Source organism: Acanthopagrus latus, chromosome 10, assembly GCF_904848185.1.
Source record: "Acanthopagrus latus isolate v.2019 chromosome 10, fAcaLat1.1, whole genome shotgun sequence".
Taxonomy (NCBI): Eukaryota; Metazoa; Chordata; class Actinopteri; order Spariformes; family Sparidae; genus Acanthopagrus; species Acanthopagrus latus.
In genome coordinates this window covers 21,171,090-21,188,388 of record NC_051048.1, presented here as the reverse complement: position 1 = coordinate 21,188,388, position 17,299 = coordinate 21,171,090, and the positions used below count along the sequence as shown (strand labels likewise).

Here is a 17,299-nt window from a genome sequence, read left to right as displayed (position 1 = left end):
TACCTTGATGTTATTGTTACTGTGCATTAGTTAATAGTGATGTACAAGTTTTTGTTGTTTTTTGAATTCATGAAAACGAACGAAAATGTGCGTTCCCAAAGGCCTGTGTGAAGAGAGAGGATGCAGTGAGTTGATAAAGGGAAGGTTTTATATTGTAAATTAATAACCTCCTTCACACAGAAAGACTTTGTCTGCAGCTGTTTGATGATGCGACCTATTGATAGAATCAACCTCTGTTATATTTCTGTCTCAAAGCTCAGGCGAGCGACACCGTCCGTGTATCTCTGTGATCTCGCTGTAGATTGTTCTCGCCTCTTGCAGCGAGCATTTCTGAAATTGTTGTGTGACATTTTCACTGCCTGAATGTTTCCTTAACAGCCTGGCCTTTGTAAAACTTCATTGTGCAACACGTACATGTAGAATCAATGTCATATGAATGTGCACACACACACACGCAGACACACATGCTGGCTTTATCTTTTTGGCTGGCCTTTTTCCTGCGAGGCGGCTGTTTATTCATCACAGACAACAGCGCTTCCTGCCACGCCCATTACTTGTGTGTCTGAATGTTTGTGTATGTGCATGTTTGTATAAAAGTGTGTCTTGTCTGAAAGGCATCTCACCAAACAACACGATACAGTGAGGAACAGAACAGCCGCTTCCTGGAAAATGAAACCACATTATATTGAATGATTGCTCCTTTTCTTTAGAACTAAAAAATGCTGATGTCCTTTTGTTTAATCCTTGCAGAGAAATGAAACAAGATTTGAAGCTTCTCTGTAAATTTAAGCTACTTCAGTATCCAGTGTAGCTCCAGGATATATTGATTTATGTCACGACTTTATAACTAAACCATAACAACACTTGTGTATATCATTATGTCTCTTTTCTCCATTCTCCAGGCCTCATCTTCCGTTACCCACCGGAGGATTATGAGTCTTTCCCTCTGTCAGAATCTGTCCCTCTGTTTTGTTTGCCCATGGGTGCCAAGATTGAGTGTTGGGCACCAAACACACGTGATCCTCTGCCTGTCTTCTCCACATTTGTCTTAACCATCTCCTCTGGTGAAAAGGTGAGAGGCAGCAACACCAAGCTGCCATTAATGAAAAAGAAGGACAAATGTTGGCATGAGATCGTTCCTCTGAAAAGAAGACTGCATCACTTTTCCATCAACTGGTCCCGAGAAGCAGTCGTAAAGTGCAAAGTGATGAAATGACTGCGTCCGTGTGTGTTTGCAGGTGTACGGATCAGCCATCCAGTTCTACGAGCCATATTCAGTGGATCAGTTGAGTGAGAAGCAGAAGATCCAGCTGGGCGTGCTCAGCACGGTGGAGAAGAAGATGATCCCCAACCGGCCTGTAAACACCAATAAATGCATCTGCCTGCTCTCCCGCTGGCCCTTCTTCGAGTCCTTCCGCAAGTTCCTGATGTTCCTCTACAAGCTGTCCGTCTCAGGCCCGCACCCACTGCCTATTGAAAAGTAGGAACCCACTCACAAATAGTTTTAGATCATTTGTTTGGGACGTTTATGCTAAATACCTGCAGATCTCAAAGCTCATTTTTTGATTGGTAGTTACTGAGTATGTCTGAAAGATTTTGAAGGCTGATTATCACGTTTTGTTCTCTCAACAGGCACATCTCACACTTCATGCACAATGTCTCTTTTCCTTCCCCTCAAAGGCCAAGAATTTTAGTCCAGGTGACACGTCTCGTTTGTTTGTTTCTCTTCACCATGTTAATGATTGTCAATTTTATCAATCAAGATTAAAATTTAAAGAGGCACTGTGTAGTTTTGGAGGAAGGAATCCAAACTCAAATTAATGAGATAATATACGAACTCAGAAACATTTATTTTTTCCATAAATGGATAAACAAGCTGTTGTCAGAGGAAACTAAGGATCCCAGAACACTGTTTAAGAAAGGTGGCAGGGTCCGCCACAGATAAACAAAGGTATGAAATTTGTATGATATTGTGTTGTCCTTTAAGTTCAGGTTGTTTATTCGATGAAGATCTTTGTCTTCTGATTAAAATGTCTTCCCCAAACCTACAAAGTGCTCCTTTAACATGAGTATCATTGTGTTTTTTCAGTTTCATATTTGAACTTTATATTTTTCCTTTCAGCTCTCGGCACATGACAACTTAATCCTCTCCCAGCCTGTGTGTACACCCTTACCCCTCAGGTAATTGGGCTTTGCATTGCTGGACGTAGTAATTTTGCAGAAAATAACATGTTGAATTCCTTTGCTGAAATCCTTTTTCAAACAAGGGGGTAGGTGTTTTAGTTTTCTTCTCTATACTTTGACTGTTTTGTTTGCACTTCAAACGAAACGCAGTCGCCCTTCAGTATACGTTCAGTGCTTTGTTGAAAAGAAAAACAGCCGAGCAGGCTGAAAGAAAAACACCAGTGTATTGTTCTTTCATTCATGTTTATTCTTTTACGGGTCAAATCCTCACACTGCAAACAGGCATCATCATTTTTTTAGCTTTTTTTCCCAATTGATAGGAGCACTTCATCTCTCAGCCCCCCTTGTTTCCTCATGTTAGGTTGAAAACTCTCAGAAGGGATGACTGCCAGGCCTAGCTTGTTAAAGCTAACACAAAATGCTAATTGGCATTCCAGCCAATGTGACCCACTGCTGTTGCTGCCTTTGTGTGTCACATCACAAGTGGATAAGTAAAAACATAGGAAAAAAAGAGTAACATAGAGCTTCACAAGGTACGGTGAACACAAAAGATATATACATACAAATATAAAAACAATATGAATGACAGGCACAATAAATAACTAAGATGCATCATTTACAGACAGGAAACCAAGGGGGGACAAAGCTCTGACAAATTTCAGTAGCACGACAAGAAAAAGGAATTTCAATTTACGTCACCGTTACAAAACACTCTAAAAGGTCATATTATGTTCTGAAAAGGTCAGACAGCATGACGTCATACTGGATGTGAACACAAGAAAACTGCATCAGCAAATAGAACCAGTGGATCAAATCTTTTTTGACTTTTCTTTTTCCTTAGCTTCCTTAGATAGGACTGTCAAATTAAATCTGACGGTTTCCATTATAAACCTCACAAAGCGAGCATGTCTTGCAGAGTTGTTGCATTGCATTATATTATAAGGTGATGGTGTGTTAGGGTGAGGCAGTGATCTCTGGGTGTTCAGTTTAAAAACATGTATTATCAGAAGTTTGAGTTTACAGGAGAATTTTCTTGTTTCTCACATCAGTTCTCTGTTCTGCTTCACTTCCCTGATGTCTCCTCTCACTTGCTTTGTGTTTTGTTTTCTGAACTCATCACCTCACTCACACCCTCTGTGCTCTCCCTCCTCCCCCTCCATCAGCGGGGCAGACTACGGGACTCTGCTGATGAATCTGGGCTCGGAGAACTGCGCCACACTGCTGCACTTTGTCCTGCTGGAGAACAAGATCCTGCTGCACTCGCTCCGGCCTGCTGTGCTCACCGGAGTGGCCGAGGCCGTGGTGGCTGTAAGAACACTCCAGTTTTTTTTTTCTGTTCCAGACCATATTAATAGTTAATAGTTTATCTCTATTGCACATGAAGTCATCTAAAAGATAAGGCCGAAACCCAACTGCTTACTTCATGTAATGTAAATAGTAATTTAATAACCCATCATGTGTAATTATGATTAAATCATTCCTGTCAGGGTTAAGCAGCTCTGTGGGGAGAGAAATCTAACTAGACCGTCTGTATACATAAAAACATTCATTATGAGATGAACAAACACAAGGTTGATTCATAATCAGCTGCTCAGGCAAATCATTGATATACAAATTAAAGCACAGTGTAGCTTTGGAGAAGAAACTGAAACTCAGACTTTATTTTCACAATATCAATGAGGTAATGATGCAAATTCAGGTCCCCTCAATTAAGGTTCCCAGAACACTGTCTGAAGCTGGAAATGTGGCAGGGTCCGCCACATATAAACAAAGTACGTGTTCTCTGAAGTCAGTTTGTTTATTCAGTCATGAAAACAAGGAGAGTTTGTTTATTCACTTTGTCTCGAACGAAAAACAAAATGAGTCAATGAAAATTTTTCTCTTCTGATTAAAATATATTCCCCAAAACTACATAGTGCATCTTTTTAAATAAGAGAGGAGATGATAATTCCACCCTGCTTAACACTTCTCGTGACATCAGTAGAATCAAATGGAGCTCTGCCTCATCTGAACTGCACAGTCTGGTAGTCGTATCAGTCAGATATATATATATGTAATTCCTTTGATGCATGATCGATTTGATCAGGTGCCCTGAAGGCGTTCCAGAAAGCACATAGACGAGGTTGAAACTGTGCAGGGCTACAGTTATCACTACTTTTAATTATAATCACTCGACTTACAGTTTATTTGACAGCAGTAAGATGAGGGACAGTCAGGTAGACTGCTGTTACCTACAAGCACAGTACAGCAACCAGCGAGAAGAGGAACAGGTTTTTTAAAAGGCCAACAGTAATGTGATTACTTCCACATTTCTTGCATTTCTCCAGACATCAACTCAGAAATCAGTATCATGACTCAGTGAAGTGAGCGTGTCACAATTACACAAGTCACCGTAAATATTAAATGAATTACAGACCACAAAGTAAAGCAATTTTATAACCCTGACCAGCGTAACACATTCCACAAGTGTCATGCACAAGAAGGAAGTGAACACTGTAGTGAGTTCACCTCTGTCATGCAATCTACCGTGCATATAGCTGCATCTATAGATAAAAAGTCTTGATGATCTGAGATATCTGGCTTCAGATGCTAAGTCATCACCCTCCATGAATGAGTTACCAAAGCTAGTCTAGTAAAAATACTCTTCCTCATGTTGATAAGATTACAGCTGCTGTGTAGATTACCCTTCTTCCCTTTTAGTTGGAACACTTAGTCATCCCATTGTTGTATCTGCTCGATCATTATATCTCAGTGTCGATGAATTGGTCAATGTTCTCCTCAAAACATCTTTATTACATTTTACGTAATATTTAAAGAATATTGCCGCTCCTCCGTGTATTTGACCTTTGTCCTTTTTCCCCTGTGATCAGTTGTTGATTCTCTGTATCCGTGAACATAATTAACCCTGCCAACCATGTCTTGTTTGTCTTTGAACGCACAGGATGTCCCAATCCTCTAAATTCCCACAAATGGATTTCAATGAATCAGTTCCAATAAATCAGCGCATCATGTGTTATGCAGTAGAGACTCTCCACATTTGTCCTGTTTGCCCAAATGTAATTCTGGAGTCTGATAGAGAAATTCTGGAGTAATGCAAAAACAAACAAACAAAAAGGCGGCTTATTGTGAGCCTGGTCGTAGTAATCATTCCCCTCTCTCGTGTCTCTCCTCAGATGATCTTTCCCTTCCAGTGGCAGTGTCCCTACATCCCCCTGTGCCCGCTGTCTCTGGCAGACGTCCTCAACGCTCCTTGTCCATTTATAGTGGGTGTGGACTCCCGCTACTTTGACCTTTACGACCCCCCGCCAGATGTTGTCTGTGTGGATCTGGACACCAACACTATCTACCTGTATGCTGTGCTTTGATACCCATCTCGCTATCTAATGTGTGCTCTATATTTACAACTCTCATAGTATCGAACAATTGTTTTAAATATTGTGTCATAGCAGCATTTGTAAAACCAAGAGGAATCAGCAGATTGTTTTTATGCAGCTGTCCTGTTACTTCCAGCTAACTGTGTTTGTGGTATTGTGTGTTTGCAGGTCAGACGAAAAGAGACACAACAACTGGAAGAATCTCCCAAAGAAGCCCTGCAAGACTCTAATGAACTCACTGAGCAACTTGCACCACCCTCTGGCCAGCGGTACAAACAGCATCTGACTTCAGACAATGAGGATGATTTTGCAGGGAATGGACGAAATATCCTGATCATTATAATCCAGTTAAATACAACACCATAAACTATGATGTGAAAAATGACCAAAGAGCTGAATCTTCATCACAGTCTCAAATTGATTAAGATATTATATATAATTATATTTTGTCCACCCTGTGTATTTATATATGGTGCCCAAAAACTGACAAAGTGTAATCAAAGATTCGGTATCAGACAAGAAAATAAGTGATAAGTCAAACCCAAACCCAACCCAAGAGAACTGTGTGGTTCACTAGCTTGAATGAAGACACTGTTGGCTAATCACACTGAGCAGCTAGCTTCTTTTCTACAAGCTACTGCATACGACTGTAGCATCACTTCATAAAGTTTTAAGTAGCCGAAGCATTTTAGCTAGCAGGCTAATGTTGTCGACACATTGAGCTTCACTAACATCTTGCCTCCGTCTTCATAACACTGTCTTCACTTCTAAAACTATGTTTCTATGGACACATGATGAGGAAAATAAGGAGTTTAAAAACACAATGAGATAATAATACATTAACAAGTAAAATTAATCCCGTTTTAATTATTTTATTATCTAATTGGTGGTGATTGTTAAAGGAAAAAAGACTTTAAGAGAAAAGTATAAAGCATTTAATTTCTTGGTAAACCCCATTTCAATCAATAATATTTGACTAAATTTGTCAGTTTGAGGGCTCTGTAGTTATATTGTTAATCAGATGAGTACTTTAGTAATGTACAAAAAAAAAGCCACATTTTAGGGTTAGGGTTAGCACGAACTGTCTGAAACTTGTTGTGTTTCAGTTTCAGTGCGTCAGACGTCCCAGGAGAACTCGGCAGTGGACATGACCCCCATTGAGGCGGACTTCACCTGGCAGAAGAAGAAGACGTCCCTGGAGATGGAAATCCAGGAGACCTTCCTCCGCTTCATGGCCTCCATCCTGAAGGGCTACCGCTCCTACCTCAAACCCATCACCCAGGCTCCTTCTGAGAAGGCCACGGCTGCAGACTCCCTCTACGACCTGCAAGGTAGACAAGAGAACTAAAGCTCCCTTTCTGAACGTGTGGGAACGAGAAGAAAATCAAGTTGCTCATGTCGATGTAAAATCATGAAAATCGACATGTTGGTGATGTTTTTGTTTATGGGCAGCATCAAACCTTTGCATAATTTACAGGCTTAATTTAGAAAGCTTTATCTAATGTTTAAGTTTATTGGCATTTCTATTTCAAGGACCTTCTTGGCTATTACTCAACCTAAGTGTTTTGTAAATCAATCACCTTTCATTGCTATAATAAGACTTCAAAAATGGATGTTGCTGGGAAATTGGTTCACACTTCACTGTTACAGATCAGTTTTAGCAACAGAGCGAAAGACACAAAGCATAGTAGTCTCATTCAAGTGTATGGCTGAAGAATGGATTTCAGTCACACTTGAGCAGTGACACCACAATTTCTGCTTGACTTCCTGCAGGGTTTCTCAAAAGCAGAGACCGCGCCCACCAGAAGTTCTACTCCCAGCTCACCAAGACCCAGATATTCATCCGCTTCATTGAGGAGTGCACCTTCGTCAGCGACAAAGACACCGGCCTTGCCTTCTTTGACGATTGCGTTGAGAAGGTGATTACCCACCCAGCGTCAGGCCGGTCTCAGATATACACATGGTGCCGCACACTGGTGTTATGCTGTTTTGTTTTTCCTCTTCCACCTGACGGTTCCTTCCATGAACGAGCCTTTGTTTCATGTTGTTTCACTGGCAAAGTAACATCCGTCCGCTGGGAAAGCAAGGAAGCCAAAATTTCCTCTGATTCATTCTGTTCCCTTTGCTCTCTTTCCTCCTCTTACAGCTTTTTCCCTCTGATAAAATCACCGACAAGGGCACCAAGGTAACCACTTACACTGTAATCAGATTTCCCTGCACCTTCTTTCTTACGTTTGTGACTAACACGAACAGGTAAATAACTGAACCTTTCTCAACCTTTGATGAATGTTCTCTACAAGGAGCATGAACATTTCCTGCATTTCTTCTATCCTTAATTCCTAACCATAATCAAATCAGCATGTTTGACTGCCTAATCAGAAAAGCATAATAGAATGCAATGTGCTTGCAGTTGTTTACTGCCATCAGACAGGAAAGGCCTGCAGAGTGTGTTTTAGTTGTAGTTGTCAGTATTATTAAGGCTCTGGTTGTAATCATGTCTGCAGGTTGAGGGAGAGTCATCGGAGGACACGAGGCTTTTAGAGCTGGATGAGTCCCAGAAGAGCGAGCACACGGTCTTCGTCATGCCCCCTGAACCTCCAGCTGACGATGGACCTGAACCTGCCCCTAAATACACGTATGTCTTTCAGCTTTGCTTGATTGAATCTTTGATTGATTAAAATGAAATAATCTTGCAACAATCATATTTCTCATCCTGCAGCTATAAAAGTTTCCCAAAGCTGCAAGTAGAGCTGTTTGACCGTCCTCGGGAGTTGAAGCCTGCACTGAGCAGCAGGGCAGCGGGGGCCAGTCTGTCCAGCAGCCCTGCACTGCTGGCAAAGAGGACGAAGCAGGTGTGTAGATAAACACACAGTCACATTCAGCAGCAGCAGCAGCAGCAATACCCTGTTAATGCTTGAAATGTCTGCCCAATCCAACAGGAGATCAAGCTAGCATACAAGATGGCAAAGCGCTTTTACTCCAACCCTCCACTGTGGGCTCGATGTCTGTTCAGTCACTGCTACAGCCTGTGGTTCATCTGCCTGCCAGCAGGCGTACGATTGGCCAAGTCAAAGAGCCGGGCCATGCAGCAGGCGTACAATGTCCTCCTGAAGATGAGGACCACTGAGGTGGAGGTGCTGGATGAGGTACAGTTTTTATATTTGTTGATTATATTTCTGTGTGTCTGCGTCTTTCTCTCATGGTTTGATACTCTGATCAGTGTTTGATGTTTTTTGACCTCTCTGGCTTTCAGGTGTGCTACAGAGTGGTGATGCAGCTCTGTGGTTTGTGGGGTCTCCCTGTCATGGCTGTGCGAGTCTTGGTTGAAATGAAAAAAGCTGGTGTACATCCAAACGCCATCACATACGGATATTACAACAAGGTCACAGATCATCTTCTACATTGCTAAAACTTTTCTCTGCTGTAGCTACAGTGAAAGAAAGCGCTACACTGCCTTTGCATGTCCTCATCTCCACTGTGTCCCTCTGCAGGCCGTCCTGGAGAGCCCATGGCCAAGCAGGAACCGTAGTGGCCTCTTTATGTGGACCAAGCTGCGTAATGTGCTCCGTGGGGTGGGCCAGTTCAAGCAGGCTCTAGATCGCACACCTTCAAAGACAGGGCCCACACTTGGTACCACAGGTGGGGATGGAATAAACAGTGTGATTAGCATGACTATTTTCCATAAACTCGCTCTTGTTACTTGCTCACTTCTCCCATCCCGTGTCTTTCTGCCTCCAGCTGCTTCAAAAGATGGGTCAGCACTCACCGATGCTGACCGTTTGAGTCATGGAAGTGCAGACAGCTCGAGTGAGGTCAACGGAGAGGAACACAACGTATTTGCACACAGCCACAGCATGGAAGACGCAGCAGACAACCATTGTAGTACAGGTACTGACTCACTGAAGTTACTGGGTTCACAGGTGTAAAACGGTGCTATATCAATACTACTCTCAAGACAATGTTGAGAAATCTATGATGGAAGTGAAGCATATTTCCTTTAATCATGTCCTCATTGATAATGATAAGATGTGTGAGAACATCATGGTTTGTGTGATTTTGCGATCCACAGGAAGGCAGTCGGATCAAGGCTACGGCTCCAAGGATGAGTTACATCAGGAGCTGGCAGAGCCGTCACACGCAGCTGTCCTTTCCACTGAAGAGAGAAACAACTCTAAAACACAGCATAACGGTAAGAACAGCTGCTTCCATCCTAACTATCTATTCAACTGTAGTTCTGCATTAGAAACCCCTCTTTCCTCCTTGTACACTGATGCCGGTCTGTTGACTATTTATTTTTTTACCCAGGAGGTGACATTGCAGGCTCTGTGGACAGTGCTGTAGCAGTAGCAGAGCCGCCCAGTCCTGTTGACATGCCCTCACCTGTGCCCAGCATTGTGAAGCTGTCCACAGGGAGCTTTGATGGAGGCAGGGAAACAGGTGAGGAGAAGGATGAAACCCATAACTAAGTCATTGAGTCGCTTTTATGACTTTTTATCATGTACAGATTAAACACATCCATCCACATTTCGCAGGTACAGGGAAGCTGTTCCGGAGACAAAGCAAGTCTGATAACGTGTCTCTCCCGGATGACGATGCCTCGCTGGCAGCAGATGTTGCTAACCAGACTCAACCGCAGCGGCAGAAATCCTTTGCTGAACGCAGCTGTAGCTTCAGTGCAGAGACACGTGCTGGCATGCTCCTAGAGAAAGGCGTGGACCACATGGCCAGTCAGATGGGTGCCGATGCGCGCATCTTGGCTGCAGCGCTCTGCGCAGGCCAAAGCCCACCTCCCAGTAGTGTGTCCAAATCTCTGTTTAAAGACCTGGAGGAAGAACCTGAGGATGATCGGGGCTTGATACTGGGGAAGCTGCCTGAAGAAGAGGGGCCAGGAGAAGCAGAAGAAGAGAAGGGAAATGATGTGGCGGTAGAGGGCACTGAGGCAAAAATGGAGAAACGAGAGAGGAAGCACACTGAAACACAGGAGGAGGATTCTGGGCTGAGAAGTGCAACCCTCGAGAGGGCGGACGTGGAGGCAGGTGCCGACCCGCTTTCCCTCCTGGTGTCAGAGACTGAAGAGTCGGCCTCTGTCACCAGCCAAGAAACACAACGCTCTGTGCCCGCTGTGGTGTCCCGCAATCTGGCCGAGGAGATCGAAATGTACATGAGCCTGAGGAGCCCTCTAGGCATGAAGTCCTCCAGCATGGAGCTCCAGCAGGCTCAAGGAGACTCTGCTGACTCCCCACAGCCTAAACCGTCTCTGGAGCGCAGGTCCAGCCTCCCTGTGCCTCCTGTCAAAACTCCAGCTGGCTCCCCTGGCAATACACCCAGACGCAGCCCCAGTATGGTCACTCGCTCCAAGACTTTTGCAGTAAAGACAAAGACGCCCTCCAACATTGCGGGTAGCCCCAGTTCTAGATCGGCCTCACTGACGGCTCTGGTCAAGTCCTCCCAGGGAGGGTCGTTGGGCTCAGTCATCAACTCCATTTCAGGTATCAAGATGGACACCCTCTTGTCAGGACCTAAAATTGATGTGCTTAAATCAGGCATGAAACAGGCAGCAAATGTGGCCAGCAAAGTGTGGGGGGCAGTTGCTTCAGCGTACTCCTACTCAGACGATGAGGTGAGCGTCATCACAGGATGATTCCTATTTAGCATTAGCATTAGCTTTACAAACTCGGGATTAATCCTCTGAATCTTTACCCTAAAATTTACTTTCTAGGATGAACAAGCTCAGGGTGGAGGCGGCTTCCCGGTCAGTCTGGACGAACAGATGCTGGCTGCTCACGACATAGATGAGAGTCCAGAGAGAGGAGTCATTCCAGGGCTGGTGGCCAACGGTCTGAACCAGAGCTGCACCAGCCTGGGCAGCAGCAGTGGCAGCAGCGACACAGGCCGGGGGACACACCAGACACGTAAGCACCCGTTCTCTAGTGCAAGAGAAGGGTCGAATGAGGTTAGCTGGACTGTAAAATGAGTTTATTTTCCTCTCTATCCGCAGATCCAACTCCAGGAAGAACAGGCAGAGGTCCAGACTCTGAGCAGGGCTCCTCTCTTCACGCCTCCTCCTCGAGCATTTACCAGAACTGTGCACTGGAGGTCAGACATACTGTACACAAAAAGCATCACCTTTGCCGCCAACTTGAACACTTAAATAACTCCAAACTGTTTCCACATCTTTCCCTGCTGCCAGGTGCTGATGTCCAGCTGCTCCCAGTGCCGCTCTTGTGAAGCCCTGGTGTACGATGAGGAGATAATGGCGGGCTGGACGGCCGACGACTCCAATCTGAATACCAACTGTCCTTTCTGTCGCACAGCCTTTCTGCCCTTATTGCACATCGAGTTTCATGACTTGCGCACAGTGACCGGGTAAGCATCAGTTGTCCTAGAAGTATATCTCATAATAATAGTCATGCAAATTGACTGTTGTGTGATTTTTATTTATTTTATTTTTTCTGCTCAGGTTCTACATGAATCCCAGTGCCTCAGGAGACAGCATCCACAGCACCAGTGCCCAGCCCACAGCCAGCAGCTCCGCCGACATTAAGGCCCCAGACCTCATTTCTTTCCCTGAAGAGGAACCGCGGGAGACTCCGGACGATCGGCCTGGAACACATAAGAGGTACGCTCCAAACTTCTAACACTTCAAGCACCTCAGTTACAGCTCGAGTTCAAGAAGCTAAATACTTTCCCAGTTTCTTCTTGTGAGTCCTTTCCTTTTTGTGTTTCTAGTCTGATTCCTGAACCCGTGCAGTCGGACCCCTTGGGTCTCCTGGAGCACCAGGCAGCAGGGAGGCACCAGAGATGCAGCGGGACGTCGCTGACACGCAGCAACAGTGTTGGTGGACCGCTGCAGAGTCTCGACTACTCTCAGAGACCCGGACACGGCGTCTCCACCACCAGCCTGCCCTGCAGCCTGCAAGAGGTGTCGGTCAGTTATCCTTAATGACAAAACACTAACCCCATTGTGCTTAAATGTAGCAGAAACCACTGCTGCAGTGGAGTGAAAATGATGATGTGTGTGTTCATTTGTCAGGATGGCATGGGGACCAAACGGCCAAACCCGAAGCCTGTGTCCGTACCATACCTCAGCCCCTTGGTGCTGCGCAAGGAGCTGGAGACCCTGCTGGAGAACGAGGGAGATCAGGTAAAGGAGTCACATAATCTCACGTCTGTCTTGACACAAGATCCTGAGAGGTTTTCTCCTCATTAAGTCCAACTTCTCTTCCACGTCTGACCAGGTGATCTACACCCACAAGTTCCTCAGCCAGCACCCCATCATCTTCTGGAACCTGGTGTGGTATTTCCGTCGCCTGGACCTGCCCTCTCACCTACCTGGTCTCATCCTCACCTCTGAACACTGCAACAAAGGAGTACAGGTTAGATTAGACCGAGCCTGTCAATCATCATTTGTCTCTTCTGTTATGGCTTTCCTTCACTGTTTACTCTTTGTCTTTGCAGCTGCCCCTGACGTCACTGTCCCAGGACAGCAAACAGGTTTACGTCCAGCTCCTGTGGGACAACATCAACCTGCACCAGGAACATGGAGATCCACTCTACCTGCAGTGGAGGACGTTGTGTGAGTGTGCACACAGACACACATCAGGCTGTGGTGTTTCATTTAGGGGTTAATGTTTGTATGTGTAGCAAGTAGCTTTACCACTAGAGGGAGACAAAGTCATTTTCAAATCCTGCTTGTTGTTTTGGTGTATATGAATCAAAGGTTAGCTTTTAATTTGGTAGGCACAGTTTTAAAAGTCAGATTAATATCTCCTTTTTGTTTATCTGTCTCATCTGTGCGAGTGTGCAGTTGTATTGGTTGCATATTTAGCTGAATATGAATATTTTGGGGAAGAAATTTTAAATTTAATCAGAAAAGATGGCTCTTCTCCTTTCATTCCCAAAGAAACTGAATAACAATTGTTTTCATGGCTGGGCAAACAAAGGACAACACAATTTCATACTGTTTTACTTATATGTGGCGGACCCCTGGTATTGTTTCTGATGGTGCATGTGTTGTTTCTTAGTGGAGAAGAAGGGGACGTTGGCTCCGACCGACCACCAAGAGATTCGAACCCTCCTCAACACAATTGTTCGCAACATCCAGACCAACGATGTCTACGGGCCAATCAACCTGCTGATCCGAGAGATCAAACGGCGCCCCGAGGGTGTCAAACGGCAGAGGTCAGACTTTTTATTTCAGTAAAGCTTATTAACATTTGTACATTCTTGTTCTGTCAGTGAAAACACCTCTCATGTCTCAATCCTGTGTCGTGTATTTCTTCCAGGAGTATCTACAGAGAAATATTGTTCCTCTCTCTGGTGGCCTTGGGGAAGGAGAACATCGACGTAGGTGAGTGAACGCACAAAAAGTGACATCAACCACTTTCATCAGACAACCACATATATATCAGTCTGATCGCGTCGTTTGTACATCCACAGAGGCCTTCGACAGGGAGTACCGCGTTGCTTACGACCAACTCAGCACGGAGCAGCTCAAGTCTTTGCACCGCATCGATGAGCCGCCGACCCCGAGCATCCAGTGGTGCCTTAAATCTTTCGGGACCCCGTTTATCTGAGCACCAACATCTGTAGCAAAGATGGAAACTCTGACTACAGGAAGGAAGGATAGACAGCAGGCCGGGGTCTGAGCTATGACATGGTACTCTTTCTTCCCCTCGTCTCAGACGACGCCCACTGTCAACTTTTTTTTTTACAGCTGTATAACACTTTTCACCGGGTTTTCCAAGCAGCTACTTACAGGTGGGACTGTTTCTGTAAAGAGCTTGGAGAGCTGCAGTGAAGCTTTTGGGATTAGTTGAGGTGTGTTTCATTACAGGTGGTGTATAGAATGATTAATCACTGTACAGAATGTACTGACTGCCCCTGTGGTGTAGACATATGCGTGTTTGTGTGTGTGTTTGCAGTCAGTTCCCTCATAGCCTTTTGCCCACTTTGCTTAAGTCTGCTATCTCAGATTAGAGTATTTTGAGTTGTTTGAGACCGTGTACAGATCCTGACTGCTTCTTTGTGCACTTTCTAAAAAACAAAAACAAAAAAAAAAACAGCTCAAGTCCACCTTTCTTTTTGTACATATCGTTTACATTGGTGGGGAAAAAAATCTGAAACCAGAGTTGCCTGTTTTGTTTTTGGGGAGGCAAGAAGTCAAAACGCCTTGACTGTTTGTGTGATGCGAGTCTTAATGAATGTTCCCGTCTGTTTCATTGTCAGTGTACAGGCTCAGAGTGAGGCGCTCTGTCTGTGTAAATATGTGTGGGAGCACATGTGTAAATGTGAGAGGACTGAGGACAATCACTAATTATCAATCACTAAAATTCTATAACATTCCAGACTCCCTGCTATCAAGACAGGTCTTAAAGAAGTATTATTGATCCCTGCGACAACACTCATGTGACTCAAACAAGCCAATAAGAGGGAGAGATTATTTAAGAAAAACGTATATTAATCTGAAATGAAAAGACATGCCACACTACTGATTTCCCCCACATTCAAACAAGATTATCTGCAGGGATGGACAGTGCCTCAGTGACAGAGAAGTCATTTCAACTTGTGTTTTTATATATCTGCCTTTTTTTAACAGTAGCATACTGTACCTGTTCAGCTAATATGCCTTACTGCAATGTTAAATTAGAACTGTACCTTACATGTACTGGAGCTACACTCATAGCATAAAATGAAGCAGTAAGTTTTTTTGTTTTTTTTTTAATTTGATATATTCTTCACAGATGAAAGCATTTCTGGTTTACACACGGTAGCTTTGGACAATACTGGTAGCAGTTAGAGCTTTATACCCCAAAGGGCTTCTTCAGCATGGCCGATACTGTGTTCACTTTACAACATTCCACTTAATAACAGACAGAAGAGGATAAAAAGCAAAAGTGCTGTGATGAACTGTGTCCTATTGTAGACTTGGGAGAGAGATTTGTACAGAATATAGTGAGATATTCAATTTGCACTGCATAGATTGAAACCTGACCTTTAACCCAGGGTGAGGGTGAGATGAGACCATCTCAGAATATTAACAAACAGGCGTTTGTCCTCAAAAAAACACAAACAAATTCTCAATTATTTATTTTTGTATTATTGACATTTGGGTTGCAGACAGTGTAGTAACTTAGAATTTTTATGACTAACAATCCCCCTCTTTCCCTTTTTAATCTGTCTTTTTCCACCCTGTACTGACTTTGTAAATTTGACCTCCTTGGCAGAGGATGTACAGCAGAGACTGTTGTTTAACAGTAGATTAAGTGATCTCTTACCGTCCTGTGGAAAAAGGAACTGAATGTCTACACGGAAGTGCGCTGCAATAAATGAGTTTGTGAACTGATTGAAAATTAAATGTGTCCATTTTCTTGTCTCCCCCTTTAAGTGTTGGTTTACTTCGCTTGACAAGTTAAATGAATAAAATGATCGAGTACAACTTCATGAGAATCTGTCATTTCAATTCACAATGTTTTATTGCTTTTTCCTGAGTTTACATTTATTTCTTACATTTTCCTTGTATTATGGACACACCAACTGCAACTAAATCAATTGTTTTTCTGCTGTTTACAATGATTTTGAAGCAGATATTTAAAATTTTACAATCTGATTAATTTAAGGTAATGAAAACATTTGACAGACGCTAACTGTATCTTTCTGCTAGGACTGCTAAAAGAAGAGACTTATTTTCCTCAAATAAGGGGAGAAATATTTAAGAATTTTATTTTTGAAACAATGGACAATCGTCCTTGAAATTTATAAATCTATTTTCTGCTTCTGGAGATGATACAGAGTTGTACAGTACTAGATCTTATTTTCAATGCTAACATATTAAAGGCTAACTGTATCCTTCCACCCAGACCTCTTCAGACACTTTTATTTTCCTCAAATAAAGGGGAAACATAATGGAAAGCACTCATTCAAATTAATCTATTTTCTGCTTTTACAATGACTTAATGGGGCATTTTTTAGAGATAACACAAACTTGTACTGTACTACATTTGACCAACACATCAAGGTATTTGACAGCTCTCTGTATTTTATGCTAACATATGAAAAGCTAACTGTATCCTTCCGACACGACCTCCTAAAGAACCCCGTGACACTTTAATTGTCCTTTAACAATGGAGGCATATATATTTCGATATAATGGATGGTTCATCTTCAAATAATGTAATGTATATTTCATTTTCATTAAGCCGTGTCAGACACTGTAACTGATTTGGCCGTTGTTTTTTTTTTTTGTATTTGTTTTTTGTTTTTGTTTTTTTGTTGTTGGGTTTTTTTGTTTAAGCTAACGCATTAAAAGCTAACCGTATCCTTCCGCCACGACTTCCTAAAGAACCCCATGACACTTTAATTGTTCTTTACCAATGGAAGCATATATATTTTGATATAATTGTCAGTACATCTTCAAATAATGTCATCTATTTTTTTATTTTCTGCTTCCAGATGACATTTGAGTCGTATCAGGTACTGTAACTGATTTGACCGTTTGTTGAAGCTAACGCATTAAAAGTTAACGGTATCCTTCCGCTTCGCAACAGGCCTCTGGGCTTCCGGTAAGCGCGTGAAGACCCTAATTAAAGTAGTGCGGCGACAGGTGTGTGTGGAGGTGAACCAGACGTGTCTCCGGCCCCACACGGACCCAACCACCGGGAGGACAAGACGACAAGATGCCGCTGAGGCGGACGAGAAACGCAGGGACTGCCCCGAGTAAGGAGCAGCTGGGCCGGGAGATG

General features: G+C 43.5%; 2 protein-coding genes across 4 annotated transcripts in view; both read left to right on the top strand.

Moving 5' to 3' along the window:
* dennd4c (DENN/MADD domain containing 4C) overlaps nucleotides 1-15,915 on the top strand; it is a 32,541-nt gene extending 16,626 nt beyond the window's left edge. The window contains exons 5-34 of one of the 3 annotated variants that reach the window (XM_037111344.1): nucleotides 903-1,072; nucleotides 1,239-1,480; nucleotides 1,633-1,699; nucleotides 2,123-2,181; nucleotides 3,348-3,492; nucleotides 5,358-5,533; nucleotides 5,727-5,827; nucleotides 6,665-6,889; nucleotides 7,332-7,477; nucleotides 7,705-7,743; nucleotides 8,063-8,193; nucleotides 8,278-8,410; nucleotides 8,498-8,704; nucleotides 8,812-8,940; nucleotides 9,050-9,197; nucleotides 9,297-9,446; nucleotides 9,628-9,747; nucleotides 9,864-9,995; nucleotides 10,091-11,178; nucleotides 11,278-11,470; nucleotides 11,557-11,654; nucleotides 11,749-11,924; nucleotides 12,019-12,177; nucleotides 12,288-12,480; nucleotides 12,592-12,702; nucleotides 12,797-12,934; nucleotides 13,017-13,134; nucleotides 13,583-13,739; nucleotides 13,844-13,908; nucleotides 13,998-15,915. In XM_037111344.1, the coding sequence (XP_036967239.1) occupies nucleotides 903-1,072; nucleotides 1,239-1,480; nucleotides 1,633-1,699; nucleotides 2,123-2,181; nucleotides 3,348-3,492; nucleotides 5,358-5,533; nucleotides 5,727-5,827; nucleotides 6,665-6,889; nucleotides 7,332-7,477; nucleotides 7,705-7,743; nucleotides 8,063-8,193; nucleotides 8,278-8,410; nucleotides 8,498-8,704; nucleotides 8,812-8,940; nucleotides 9,050-9,197; nucleotides 9,297-9,446; nucleotides 9,628-9,747; nucleotides 9,864-9,995; nucleotides 10,091-11,178; nucleotides 11,278-11,470; nucleotides 11,557-11,654; nucleotides 11,749-11,924; nucleotides 12,019-12,177; nucleotides 12,288-12,480; nucleotides 12,592-12,702; nucleotides 12,797-12,934; nucleotides 13,017-13,134; nucleotides 13,583-13,739; nucleotides 13,844-13,908; nucleotides 13,998-14,134 (5,153 nt within the window). In that variant the 3' untranslated portion in view covers nucleotides 14,135-15,915. Of the gene's footprint in view, nucleotides 1-902; nucleotides 1,073-1,238; nucleotides 1,481-1,632; nucleotides 1,700-2,122; nucleotides 2,182-3,347; nucleotides 3,493-5,357; nucleotides 5,534-5,726; nucleotides 5,828-6,664; nucleotides 6,890-7,331; nucleotides 7,478-7,704; nucleotides 7,744-8,062; nucleotides 8,194-8,277; nucleotides 8,411-8,497; nucleotides 8,705-8,811; nucleotides 8,941-9,049; nucleotides 9,198-9,296; nucleotides 9,447-9,627; nucleotides 9,748-9,863; nucleotides 9,996-10,090; nucleotides 11,179-11,277; nucleotides 11,471-11,556; nucleotides 11,655-11,748; nucleotides 11,925-12,018; nucleotides 12,178-12,287; nucleotides 12,487-12,591; nucleotides 12,703-12,796; nucleotides 12,935-13,016; nucleotides 13,135-13,582; nucleotides 13,740-13,843; nucleotides 13,909-13,997 lie in introns of all 3 variants that reach the window. The other 2 variants (XM_037111343.1, XM_037111345.1) reach the window with 2 other exon arrangements.
* Nucleotides 15,916-16,610: 695 nt separating this feature from the next.
* cdca9 (cell division cycle associated 9) overlaps nucleotides 16,611-17,299 on the top strand; it is a 4,072-nt gene continuing 3,383 nt past the window's right edge. The window contains exons 1-2 of the mRNA XM_037111348.1: nucleotides 16,611-16,730; nucleotides 17,105-17,299. The exon at nucleotides 17,105-17,299 is cut by the window's right edge and continues 46 nt beyond it. Coding sequence (XP_036967243.1) covers nucleotides 17,234-17,299 — 66 coding nt within the window. The 5' untranslated portion in view covers nucleotides 16,611-16,730; nucleotides 17,105-17,233. The remainder of the gene's footprint in view (nucleotides 16,731-17,104) is intronic.